The sequence below is a fragment of the Gossypium arboreum genome, chromosome 5 (genome assembly GCF_025698485.1).
Source record: "Gossypium arboreum isolate Shixiya-1 chromosome 5, ASM2569848v2, whole genome shotgun sequence".
Taxonomy (NCBI): Eukaryota; Viridiplantae; Streptophyta; class Magnoliopsida; order Malvales; family Malvaceae; genus Gossypium; species Gossypium arboreum.
Genome location: NC_069074.1, coordinates 7851202 through 7865204, shown reverse-complemented (window position 1 = coordinate 7865204; position 14003 = coordinate 7851202). Strand labels below are relative to the sequence as shown.

At 33.4% G+C, this 14003-nt stretch overlaps 2 protein-coding genes across 4 annotated transcripts; one reads left to right on the top strand and one right to left on the bottom strand.

Moving 5' to 3' along the window:
- The first annotated feature begins 1332 nt into the window (after window positions 1-1332).
- Window positions 1333-4692, top strand: LOC108450303 (CASP-like protein 5A2). 3 transcript variants are annotated; one of them, XM_053029160.1, is made up of 5 exons: window positions 1347-1432; window positions 1558-1600; window positions 1878-2212; window positions 3155-3287; window positions 4184-4692. In XM_053029160.1, exons 3-5 carry the CDS (start codon window positions 1968-1970, stop codon window positions 4373-4375), a joined length of 570 nt encoding a protein of 189 aa, XP_052885120.1. In that variant the 5' UTR covers window positions 1347-1432; window positions 1558-1600; window positions 1878-1967; the 3' UTR covers window positions 4376-4692. The 3 variants fall into 3 exon arrangements, with proteins under 3 accessions (XP_052885121.1, XP_017603354.1, XP_052885120.1); XM_053029161.1 differs by lacking the exon at window positions 1558-1600 and having other exon boundaries at window positions 1333-1432; XM_017747865.2 differs by having other exon boundaries at window positions 1344-1600.
- Window positions 4693-5518: 826 nt separating this feature from the next.
- LOC108450068 (homeobox-leucine zipper protein REVOLUTA-like) lies at window positions 5519-11881 on the bottom strand. The gene is made up of 18 exons (XM_017747512.2): window positions 10768-11881; window positions 10521-10686; window positions 9989-10068; window positions 9807-9897; window positions 9570-9665; window positions 9361-9474; window positions 9187-9270; window positions 8897-9052; window positions 8739-8813; window positions 8503-8609; window positions 8195-8378; window positions 7882-8070; window positions 7535-7615; window positions 6970-7104; window positions 6512-6846; window positions 6255-6360; window positions 5976-6125; window positions 5519-5873 (listed from the first exon to the last, which is right to left on the bottom strand). Exons 1-18 carry the CDS (start codon window positions 10998-11000, stop codon window positions 5724-5726), a joined length of 2532 nt encoding a protein of 843 aa, XP_017603001.1. The 5' UTR covers window positions 11001-11881; the 3' UTR covers window positions 5519-5723.
- Between the last annotated feature and the right edge of the window lie 2122 nt (window positions 11882-14003).

The window sequence follows — 14003 nt, the reverse complement described above, 5'->3', positions numbered from 1 at the left end:
AAGTTTCATTTAAAGCTCCTCATTTCCTTTATAGATCATGGGCAGTCATGGTTAGCAGTACCAAATCCAAATTTTAGTAAAATTTAAATATTTGTGTGTGCTTTTTAACCACACCCAAAAATTTTCGCTTATTTTAAATTGTTTTACTTTTTGTGCTTTCTAGACCTGACTGCTGTACATGTTACTTGTGATAGTTTTATAAAATTATATATATCCAATTCAACAAAATATTTGTCAGCATTATAGTGATAGCTTGCTTTTTAGACTCAAACCCCAAAATTCAAACTTTGATTTTGATTTTGAAAAATTGAACTAAATTTCTTTCCCAGCCAACAAAATAGATAAAAGTAACTTAAATACAAATTAAATCAAAACAAAACATAAATTATATATTAAAGTATAAATATGATATGGGTAAAAAATCTGTTACATTAATATGATTAATTAAATACTGGCTAAATTATTTAGTTAATTATTCAAATTTTGTAGTGCTTTTATTTTGGTCACCTAAAATGAACTTTTTATAGTTTTATCATCCATCTTTTAAGGCGTTTTCATTTTAGTTATTCAAATATTAAATCACTTACAACGGTTGACTATATACGTCACATTATATTCACGCTTTCATTTTAGTAGACCAATTTCTAGGCCGCTTTCATTTTTATCACAAAAAAAATTAAGTATTGATCTGGATAAAAATTAAAGATTAAAGTGAAAAATAGTAAAAACTAAAATAATTAAAATTATCGAATTGTACTTGTTTACTCTCTTGCGAAATTCTAATTTTTTCAATATTAACATTTTAAATTTTAAAACATCAAAATCAATTATATAAATGATTAATTTTATTATCTCTTGATATTGTTAGTCTATTTATTGCTATAATATTGAAATTACTTAAATTAAATAAATTAATCTCCTTCTATATTTTATAATTTATTTCTAGAATATCTTTAACGAAATCAACTCAAATAACTCATATTTAATAACTTTATTTTGAAATATAAAATTTTGATATTGAAAAGAAAAGAAATTTAGTACTTGATAAGGCAGTAAACAAGTACAATTTGAATTTTTTAAAATATTATTTTAATTTGTATTATTATTTTATTTTAATCTTTAATTTTTATTTTTATTAATATTTAAAAATATATTTTATGAGTGATTAAAATGAAAGTGACTTAAAATTAATTGACTAAAATAAAAATATAAATATAATATGACATGAACAATTAATCTAAATAAAAATACCCTAAAAATTAGGTGAGTAATTGGTAAGTTTACCTTTAGATATTTTGCGTTTATATTTGTTTGTTTTTTTTTTTTTTTTTTCGTGAAAGGGTTTATATTGGTTTTAAATTGTTAAGAAGTTGACGTTCTGGTAACTCAAAGGCTCAAAGCAACGAAAACAAAGAAAAATAGAGTTAAAAGAGTAAAGGCTCTCTCCCATTAACTTTTTTCTTCTCCCTTTCTTTAAATTCTTATTATTTCCTTTATTGCCACTTAAAAAAAAAACCCGGAAGAGATCACCAAAAATAATCACTTTCTTAATGCCAGATTTCTCGCCTAATTTTTTGGGATTCATTATTTAAAATTTCAGGTAACTATGCAAATTGCTTTGTTTTCACTTGCCGAATCTCAGCTTTTATTCGGAAGCTCTGATTTTATTTTTCATCAATCCATTGTTAGCAAATAATAGTTTAGTTAATCTTTTGGTTTGTTAATTTATCACTTATATATATAAGTTAGATGACTAATGTTTCAATTTTTGACAATTTTGTGATAACTAATTTCACTGTTTAAAAGCGATAGTTTATCTTTTTTGCTCTTTGTTTTTTGTTTTTTAAATAATTTGATTGAATTCCGTTTGATTATAGCAAAAACTAGAAGTAAAGGAAAAAGAAGATTGGTTATTTGATAAGTTTTGGGAGCTTTGAGTATGAATTGAAGGAGATTTAGTTGAAGAGATGAACGTGAGCCATGCCTCAGTCCACCCAGTGGAAGATCTACCAACCACGGACGGAGGCGTAGGTATAGGCGGCGGCAACAACAACAACAACAACGAGGTGCCTAGAGTGAGGATGAAGGATATTCAGGGGATGCCTGGAACGGCAGGAGGGCTCGCGTTGCGGATTTGTCAGTTTGTTTCTGCAGTTATGGGACTTTGTATTATGGCAACCACCAGTGATTTTCCATCTGTTACCGCCTTTTGGTAATTCTTTTTTGCTTAATGTTTGCCTGGATTTTTTAGTGATGAATTTTTTTATTTGCAAGCTCTAAAACTCGTATGTAAATAATGCTATAAATTTAATGTCAAAAACCTTATCTTGTCATCCGTATTGAAATTTTACTACTTAAGAAATGAATATAGAAAGCTGCTAAATTGTCAATTTACATCTAGTTCAAACGTAAATTAGTTTGTATATCTAGTGAAGGGAAGATTTCTTTTCTTTCTAATGGAATAAAACGTTAAAAGCCCAGTCTGAAAAATGCATAGAAGTAGTATGATTTTGTGCCTTCTATGTAGGTAAGCTTTTTGGATAAGCATGGGAAAGAAACCAAATTTTCATCTGTTTCAAAGATGAAAATACTTGTCTTTCGCTTTACACATGCTTTCTGTTTTTGGTTGGTTTCAAACCTTGGGGTAATTTGCTAATTTTACATGTTTTACATGCCAACTGATGTCTAAGATTAAATAAATCTGTGAGATGTCAAACAATTAGAGCATCAGTTCTGAGAAAATGGCAAGTGGCGATAGTAGGATGTCTTCTGCCACACTCTTTAGGTACTCTATTTTCTGCATTTTGATACTAGTAAGGGTTGTGTAAGAGATAGGTTCCCTTGCTGGTAACGATGCAAGGAGGGGAGAACCTAATTTGTTTTAGACCTCTTTTCTGCTTTGAAATGAGATTGTAAGATCTTGACTCTCACAGTTCGATTTTGTCCTAATAAGATTATTTAAATGTATATTATTCAGTTCTTGTTTCCTATATGCATCACTTCTTGAACTTCTTCTGGAGTCCGCATGCAGTCTTTTCTGTATTGACACTGATATGATTAGCAAAGTGTGAAGCACCTACAATGGTTTTGGTCTGTATTCGATGTTATCATGACTCTTTCATAACATTGAGCTTTTTGTTATTTTTTACATCAGCTACCTTGTAGCTGCCACTGGCTTGCAGAGTGTGTGGAGCATGTCGCAGGCTATAATTGACATTTATGCCCTTTTAGTGAGGCGCTCATTGCAGAATTATCGTGTTGTTAGTTTGTTTGCTATTGGTGATGGGGTAAGCTGTTTATTTTTTGCAGTTACAAATGAAGCTAAATGGTTGGAATACACGTAATATCCTCTTTGTCTGCATGTCTAGCTTCCTCAGAATTGTACCACATTCTACCTCCATTAACTATAGATTTAGTGCATCTGCTTTGGCCTTAATGATTTGCATTCAAAGCTGCTTGATCTACCTTGTGACTCCCTGTGGTGGAAAGCTTCTCTCTCCTCTTTGAAAAGTTCAGTTAATCATTACTCATTCCAATATTCTTCAACTTCCTTTCCTCATTGAGCAATTTGGCTTTTAAAGCAATAAAACTGTATTAACAATGCAATTTTCCCTATCAAAGTTCATTGACTTGCTCTGGGTTCTTTGTATGCTGCTATAAGAAATTGGTGTTAGCATGGCCAACAAGTAGTAGAACCCTAGAATACTTGTAGTCATCAACAAGTCAAAGTTATGCTGGATGGATTTGAGATCCGTTCCTTTCTTTTCTTTGCCAAAAACTGGATTCAAGTTTTGGTTGGCACTTTTTTATGAGTTTTACTCAAACTGAAAAGAAAAGCCTACATTTTACTAGTCTTTGTTTGAAGAAGCCTCAGGATTGCCATAGTTTTCCTGCACCGTTCACAATGAATATGTAGAACTTATTGCTAATTCCTGTAGAAGAATCCAGTGTTTGTTTGCATACTTTCTGCATATGCCATGTATCTGGAGTAAATTTGAACTGCAGAACCTTTACATGCACTTGCATTAGTTAAGAGCTCAAACAATTCTAGTTTTTTTCAACACTGCTTGCTTTTTATCTGCCCATTGTGTTAGATGCAAAGCTCCCGAGATTTTGGAAATTTGTTGTCTGCTCTTTCTTATGTAGTTTCTTTTGTCTTGATCATATGTTTTTTGCGTTGCAGATCACATCCACTCTGACGTTTGCTGCAGCTTGTGCTTCTGCGGGCATTACTGTTCTTATTGACAATGATCTAAATAGTTGTGCACATAACCATTGTTCACAGTTTGAAACTGCTACTGCAATGGCCTTCATTAGCTGGTTTACTTCATTACCATCATTTCTCTTGAACTTTTGGTCGCTGGCATCCCGGTAAACAGGTAACATGGAAAAAAAGAAGTCGATGGGAGTATTCAGATCATTTCAGAATGCCATCCAAAGCATTTTTTTATTATTATCCCAAGTATATTCCTTCATAGCTTTCTCAGATGCCTTGAAGATACAGGAACTTGGTTTTGTGATTTTAAAGTTGTATAGTTTGTATTCTATAAATTGGTCTTGTGAGAAAAATATCTGGGGCATTGGACATTATGAATACCGCCAGTTGCATCTTTTGGAGATTGAATGATTCGATCACATTATTGTAAAACATGTATAATTTTTAATACTAGATGGTGTGTTTTACTGGTCGAATTTTATGACTTTATGTACCATTGAGCTTCTCCTCCTGATCACCGACTGCAGGATTCCAGTTCCAGACCTGTGTTCTTTTGGTGCAAGTTTCCTTTCCCCTAGATCGGGCTGAGCTTTTATGAGTCTCGCCTCTGTCATCTTGAGTTACTCTAGTAACAAGCTGAACCAGATTTGCATATTTTAGTTCCGACACTAGATGAGAAACTACAAAAACCCGTGTATGAGTGTTCTCCTTCCCTGCGTATGCATGTAGAAATTTGTGTTTAAGAAAAAACATACAATATAAGTGTAATATGTACAAAATTAAAATAAAAATTAATTTAAATTGTGAGTGAAAAGAAAATTTAAACAGATAAACTTATCAAATTAAGAATATTAAATGTATTTTAATTGTTTATTATGACACAATTATCATTTTTCTTAGAATTAGTATCGAGTTAACACAAACAATAAAAGTGAAACAAAGTGCAATAAAATTGAAATATATAAAATATAATTTATTTAAAATATGTTTAATAATTTTTTAATTAAATTGGTGTCAAGCTGACTCATTATTCATGAAATGAGAATCAAGTTCAAACTGAGCGACACAGAATATGAATTATACTCCAAATCTATAAATTATTATCAATCTTTTGCGCTTATATTTTACTGTCAGTACTTCATTTTAGATTTAATACAATTTGGTAGATGGAATGTTAGTTCTAAAACATAAAACAAACGTCAATGCGTGGAATATCTCCATATTTATTATATTCAGTGCGTTGATTTTGGGTAGAATACCAATATTTCGAAATGATTTGCAGGCCTGTGGCTGTTAGCAATCTTTTTGGTGCACTAAAAAAATGGATTAAATTTATATAATGCAAACCTGAACTGTTCGATATTACAAAACATATTTTTTCTGTTCTTTTCCATTTCATCTAAAATTTCCCTTTCATTTTTCCTGATCTGTTCATCATTTCCATTTTCCGGGAGCAGCTATGGGAAAACCTTGGTTTTCAGATAAATAAATTACAGTGAAATGGTGTTCACACAAAAGACCAGTTAACAAAGGAGAAGGCCAGGCAATGGACAGTGGACTCATCAGCTTCAAGGACTTTCCAGGCAAAAGCTTGTTCATACGAAACATGGCGTCCCATTGTTGATATGCAGATTCCCGCCGGCAAGCAAGCATATCCCTGCCATTTAAGTTGAAATCTTTAGCCAACCACACATTTACTTACATAACCCCTTTCCTAAATGGTCTAGCCAATCTATGTTCTAAATGGTTTCGGACTCACCTGCTGCATTAATTTGCCAAAATCAGAGCACAATGCCTTGCGACCGGACTCGTCAAACAATTTATCGAGTGTGATGTCCTGAAGAGCCACTAGAGTTGTCTCAAGCATGTCAAGCCCAGCTTGATTTGCAAAGATGAAATCCGGTTGTGACTGCAAAACCAAAACAAAAGTATTACTTGATTCGAACAATTATGAAGAATGCACCTGAAGGACCTGATAGACAAAGTCCAATGATATGCATCTAGCATTCTAGATTTTTCAAAGGAGTTGTCGCCATACCTTCAACGAACAACACAGTATCGCATCCTGATGTTGCCAGAGATTCTTCAATATCGAGTCACCGCCAAGTGATTCAGATCTCAACAACTCCGCCCCTAAATGGTAACTGAGTAAAAACAAATGGAAAACTCCACATCAGCAACTAGAAAAGGAAGAAGGATGAATGAGGTGATTTGGTAAACCATGACGGCAGATATAATTTCTAGTGTGGTATGTTAGCAAAAACTACTATGTATACAAGAAATGAAGCAACTCGCCTGTAGCTCCGGCAAATCCAGTGAGCCAGTGTAAGCGCTTCTGGAGAGCCTGGAGATAGCTTTGATCCGACAGCTGGGTTCAATCCAGACGGCGATATGGCCATGGCAACCCTCTGGACAGAAGAAATGACACTGCGGACATACTGGCGTGCCATGGTTGCAACATTATCCCGAAGATTGCTTTCAAAGGGAAACTGGAAGGCAATTGTCAACACTGATCGTGTGTTCCGACACGATGAAGTGTCTCCTGCAGCATGATTTGTTGCAGGTCCTACCTCGAGACTAGAAGTCAGATCCAAAGTCCGATTTGTAGTCAATGAGTCCTGTGTATCAGACTGAATAGTAACAACATCAGTACCTCGTTTTTTATCTAAAGACCAATGGAAAATCAGAACAATAATAATATTGACAATGACTAAGCGTGGGAAAAGTTCGGATGGAAGGCAGTGAAACCTAACTGATTTTGAATCCAAAGGGATAACACGAAATCCAGAAGGTAGTAGGGGACCATCATCCGGAAACATTTCATCAATTGGGGCAAAGACAAGCTCCGAACAGGCTCCAACAGCATTCTCATCGATTCCACTACATATCTGCAAAAATGATAATACAGATAAAACGTGCCTGTATATATATAAGGTCGGGGTCATATTCAATCAACTTCATTACATATTGAACATTACATACAGCTGTAAATATGAAGGAAATTCAAATAAATTGAAAGCATGATTTAACCATTAGCTGGAAGGACATAAAGGGATTTTAAATGTTGCACGGATTATCAATATAATTAATCAGGATGAAATTTATTGTAAATGCCTCAAAAGTTGTTAAAGAAAGATCAAAGGTTCAAAATTTTTTACCAGAAATGCAGTTCAGAGGTTTTAAGCAATAAAAACATTGGTTTCAAGTTTCATGCTAAAGATGTAGAAAACCAGTAAAATGGCAGAAAGTGGGTTTTATATTTTCAGTTCAACGAGTAAATAGACACTGACACTCAACAAGGCATTATGAGAGAAGCACCTGCAATAGATGAATATCCCTTGATACAAAGGCATCTTCTTGCACAAAAGAATGGCCTTCAAGTCTTATCACTTCGAGTAGCTGATACACAATAAATACAACATTAGCAAAGTTTATCGACAACTGAGACAAGATGACACTTGCAATTGAAAACAAGAGAATAGAAAGGTGAAGATGCATCTTATTGGAACTCTCTAAGGAAAAAAAAAAGAACAAAAAGATTAATCATTTGAAATAAGGGCAACAAAGGCATTTGAAGTAAATATCAAATTATAGATCTCCATTAGCTTACACAGCGACCATAAAACACACCGCAGAGGAATCAAATGACCACATAGAAGATATACCTCCTCATGTTCAATGGTGTGGCCAAGTGGCATGATGATCTGACTCCCCGTAAACCTTGTAGGTCTCATTCCAGGATAAGCATTTGTTCCAGCCTTCAACGATGCAGCACAATAAGCGTCGACATTGAAATCAGCCCACTCTGACCGATGCTCCCTAAGAAAACGTACAAGCACAGCAGGCGCAATATTCTGACAAAGAAAAAAAAAACCATTTCAACTAAAATTGCAATGAAAAGAAATGCTATATGTAATATAGTCAGCATTATAGAATAAGAAAACAGCTTTGGATTGTTAAGGGCTGTCTAGAACTTACTTGAAGCAACATGGATGCCTTGGCACACAGAACACCCCCAAGGAACGAGAGAGCATTGGCAGGATTTGATGTGCTGCTAAAGCTCTTGCTTGAATTAATTGCAATTATCACATCCTCAGTTCCATCACAATTCATTATTGACCATCCATCATCATTGAATCCATTTATTGCATCATTGAAGCCTCTACAAGTAAATGATAGAGACACAAATATCACAACGAAATACAGCGCATGACACCAAAATACAGATGCTGCACATTTGTACTCAAAATCTAAATTACGGGGCATAACATAATCCTTTTAGCTACCTGCTTAATCTTTGGCTAAAAGTTCTGAGTACAGCCGGCTGCCTGCCGAGACTGTAAACCACCTCACCACTTGTCTCCTGGGCAATCTGCCTGATGTAACGTAGTGCCTTTGCAGAGATCAAACAGTCAGTGCTTTTAGCAATGCCTTTTGAGGCAACACAAAAGAAACTCTCCATATTTCAGTAGTTTTAAAGTTAAGAGGATAACCATATTGATAAATCAATCTATCTACTCACCGCAATTGTCATTTTCTGTGCAATTACTTTAGACGATTCATAAAGCGGGCGCAGCACCTCTGGCACACTCCATGCCTGCAGTAATCGTAGAAATGAAGACTGCCACAAAAGATACAACTAAAGACATCAGGAAAGTACCTACTCATCAGAAGTTGTACCTCAAGATTCAGGTGGTCAACGATATGGATGATCGACCCTCCACCCTCACAAGGCCTAATCAAATAGCCACTAGGAAGCACTTCAGCTCTCACAAATTGAGCCGCTGCAGCTGCGCTTGGGCCAGCACCCGAACCAGAAAGAGACCTCTCACAGACCTTGGAAAAATAGAGCAAAAAAGGTAAATACTATCAGCAAGCCTAATCATGTTATTCTCAAGAAGCATGCATATGAAATTACATAGCACTGCTATACATTATTTAAATAAATAACAAGTGCAAGACATGCATACCACAAGACTTCCATTCTCTAAAGTTGTAGTGTATCGTAGAGTCCAAAAGTCCCTTGCAGGAGCCAGCGTAGTTGGAGCAAATTTCTAAAACAGATACAATTTTAGTAATTCCTCAAGAAAAGAGGGTAAACATTCACTCGTAAATAAAAATACAGTGGAATCATTCTTCTTAACCTGTGCATATACAAGTTCGATTGTTCCGCCATTGCCAGCTGGAAACATGGTAAAAACTTCAAGGTTTCGGCAGTCTCGAGACCAAGATGGACGATCTTTAAGAATCTCCGCAATCTATTAACAACAATTTAATCATGTTGATCAGATCAAATAAATCTGGTACGATAATAAAATGTCTCGATTCTTTATAACAACACTAGGATTCATACCTTTATAGGTTCTAAGCTTACAAGACCACAGGCTCGAGCTGCCACTCCACTACAACTTTGGGAAATGGTAAATATCCCAACCGAATCCGGACCAGGCTGACAACAGTTTTAAACAAACAGGCTCAGAGAAACTTCTAATTCTTTAAAGAAAGAAGAAAAACAATTATCACTAGATTCATATGATAAAATCAACAACAGAAACGGAAAATATAATCGGTATACAAGTCACTGACAAACCTTCATCCCAGGCATCTGGACCCAATCGACAGCAGTTCCCGTAGCCTTGGAAAGGAACTCTGCCAAGGTCTCCTCTGCAATGGAGAGGAGTCTGCCAACACCATAACAAAATTCACAGTATTTATTAGAATACATACAAACAGATAGAGAGCTGGTTCATTGTAGTTAAAACAGAAATTTACCCAGCAGGGCTATTGGTATCTCTGAGTGAATGCTGAGGAGTGGTGCCCAAGGAATCACAGTTTGCATCAGCTGCTGACGTCTGTAAAAACATCCAAAATAAACAGCAATGATGTCAAAATACTTACAAAGGGACCACAGAAAATGCATAATATATGTTTATAGAAAAAAGGCCAAAACAATCCCATAACACAAAGTAAATAGCGAGTGGTGCAATTACAATAGACGCGTGGATAAAAAAAAGTTAGAATTGTGCATAAATAGAGGGGAACCAAGAACAAATATATATAGACAAATTAAGGGAAACACCACATGGGGAGAATAAGACACAAAAGCTGCATATAATTGGTAAGATGTATCTGATGCCTAACACCAAAAGAAGGTATAAAAAAAATTATGTTTACTATATTAACTGCTAAATCTAACTTAAAATGCAAATAAAGGGCATATATTTTCACATTAAGCATTTTGATACAGTTCTTTAATATGAATTGAAGAGAAACAAACAAAGAGGTTGAGACTAAAAGAAGATACATTTACAGTATGCAGTTGTTGCTTCATATACCCATTCTCGCAGACCAGCTGAGACACCTGTTTTTGCAACCGATCGTTCTCCTCCATCAACAGCTTGTTCATTGCTGTTAATTTTCTATTCACAGTCTGCAGCCTTGAAGACTCTTTTTTTTGCTTCTCTCTACACCTGCACATTCACAACCCCATTACTAAAGTTTTTCTAGCTCCAAAAAAAAGACCCCTTTTTTTTTAGTTTATAACAACTTACCTGCGATTTTGAAACCAAACTTTGATCTGTTTAGGTTCGATGTTTGAAAGAATGGGGCATTCCCTTATCAACTGTTGCCTACGCAAGGAGCTGGGCTTGGGGCACTCAGCATAGACCCGTTCCAAAGCTTCAACTTGCTCAGCCGTGTATCTAACATACTTGCCACCATCAAGATGTTTGTTGATGCTACTGTCACTGCTGCTTTCTCTATGTTGGGCCAACGCCATAGCCATTTCTAGCTAAAACCAAGATTGCAAGAACCAATCTTTGTTTATATATATGAGGATTTGTCAGACAAAAAAAACACGCAGTGAGGGTGAGTGAAAGAAAGCCGTGAACTGAGTGATAAAAGATAACAGCCTTGTTGTGGAGGATTTGCCTATAGAACTAAAGATTATTTTGTTTCTTAGTAAAGTCCGTCCCTTTTCTACGGTATGTTTGAAACTGAAGAGAGAGAGAGAGAAAAAAAAAAAAAAAAAAGAGAGAAGCTAAAATGAGTAGTTCTAATTTGAGACAGCCTCACGTAAAAGCCAAGTGGGTGGTGTTTTTTTTTTTTTTGTGGGTTTTTTGTCTTCTGTTTTCTTTTTAGCTGACGATGAAATGATTATCTAAAAAAAAAAAAAGAGAGCCTAAAATCCTCCCCATAGATCCAACTTTCAAAACGTTCTTCAAAAGCAAAACGCCAAGAAAACTTGATCTCAACACCAAAGTGAAAACACTTCTATGAAACAAACTGGATGTAACTGAAATGGTTTTCAAGGGGGAAAAAAAAGAGCTTTGAAAGGCTCTCTCAAAAAAGAGAGCCCAGAAACAGTAGCATCACAGAAAAGCTGGTTTTTTGCAAGAAAACACCACAGAAACGTGAATAACAACTAAAATGCTAACCATGTTTGAAGATGAAGAGAGTCCTTAATAAAAAAAAAAAAAAGATCTTCAACTCTTCTCAAAGAGCATTACGAAGAAATAATTTCTTTAAAAAGAAAAAGAAAAACCCAACAAATATAAAAATTATGTCAAAAGAGAATTGAAGATAGAGAAATGGAAGGAAAAAAGAAAAGTTGTGACAGTGAGTGATCTAAGTCTGAGCTTTGCAATAGTTGGGGAAAATCAAAAGGGTAAGAAAAAAAAAAAAAAAAAAAGAGTTTCATTTGCTCACAAACCGACAAAATTACAAGAGATAACTTTTTAATATTAATTATATATTTCAGCAGTCTCCCATTTTCACTTTTATTGACTGGTTAAAATACATTTCAGTATAAAACATATTTTAGAAAACTCATAAATTACATTCACAATTAACATTAAAAACAAATAGGGACCAGTTCATATTGATCATTTAAATCATGAATATGATAAACATTCAACCAATAATTGTCTATCTATTTGTCTGTATTATTAAGTAACATAACCAAATTCAATTTAACAGAATTTGTCTTTTGTCTTTTAACTTAGTTTCATCTTTGTATGGTTAGGTGTTTGATTACAATATTATCAACTAATTAAAAAACAATATTAATTAGTTGAAAATATTTGTTTTCTTTTCTTCTTCTTTTTTGTCTAATTATCCTTTTAAACTTTCCATTATTAACTTCAATTATTGTTGTTCATGCATGAATTTGAGTGGAAGGATAGAGATTTTTATACTGGAGCTAGAACAAAGCAATTTCTATAAATACAAATAAAAGGGACCATTGGCTTTAAATAATGTGTATAGTCATAGATGTGTGTGTTTCTTAATTCCAGACAAACAATTATATAAAGTGAATATGCGCATGAATGAATTCTATGAAAAGTAAATTTAATTTCCCATATAAATTAATATATTTTTTATACATGTTTTCTTTTTGTTGTTTATTTGTATATATATATATATATATATATTGATAGGACAAAATAAGATTATTGCTGTGATTTGAATTCTGATATTTTTTATTTATATTTTTTTACATATTTAAAATTTGTGTACGTGTATAGAAATTAATGAGAAATTACTTTGTAGTTTAATTAGTGGATAGCTTTTTAACAGATTTTTCAAAAAGTAAATTGTTTAATTTTAATTGAAAATTAAGTGATTTATTTTTTAATATATGTTATTTAAAAATTTTAATTTTAGTCTTCCTTTTAAAATTGATATTTAATTAATTCATGATATCAAGTTGGTCAAAACATTTATAATAAGACCTATAATAATAGATGTTTAAGTTTTTAATTATTTATTTAAAATTGTTAAGGTAAATTACATCAAGTTACTCTAAAATATTGTTGTTATTATTTTGGTAATTTTAATTTTTCATTCACTCATAATTGTTTGAATTGGTTAATGCCGTTAAAAATTTTGTTAATCCACTAACGGATTGTTGATGTGACATTTTTTTACTTTTAATTAAAGTTAAGGACTTCTTTATAATTAGTCTAAAATATTTTTTATTCATTTACAACATAAGAACCATCAATCTTTATCACTGCCCAACACCCGTCATAAGAACCACCAATCCTTATCGCTACCCATCCCTTGCTCCCTTATCTCTATCGCTCCTCACTTTGTCTACGTTGCACTATAAAAACCACCTTACACATTTGCTTCTTTAGCATGGGTGATGCAGTAATAAAATTCAAAAAGACATCACCCTTTATTTTTATCCAGTTGTAATATCTCTTCGATTTTATAATTTTAGCACTCATGTTGGAGAAGCAATCATGTAAAGTAGTTTTTACAGTGTGGAGGCGACAGAGTAAGGAGTAATAGATATAGGGAGCAAGGGATGGACAATGATGAATATTTTTTATTCTTATAGTTGTGTTGGGTAGCGGTGAAGATTGTTGGTTCTTACGTTACAAATAAATCAAAAAAAGTATTTTAGATTAATTATAAAGAGGTCTCTAACTTTAGTTGAAAGTAAAAAAATGCCACATCAACAATCCATTAGTGAATTAACGGAATTTTTAACAGCAGTGACCAATTTAAGTAATTATCTTGATTAGAGTGACTAAATTAAAAAAAAACGACCAAAATAAAAATGATACTATTTTAAAACGACTTGGTTAATAATTTACCCAAAAAATTTATTTTAGGACAAGATGTCCGATCTATCCCTTTGGTCGGTCTTGCTTTCCGTATTACAAGGTAACGGTATCTAAGGAGACATTTCGGTTCCTTTTATTTTTAGTGAATAAGAAAATGTTACGGGTAAGATTGGTTTTATATGAAATTATTATAGTAATAATTGTTATTATTG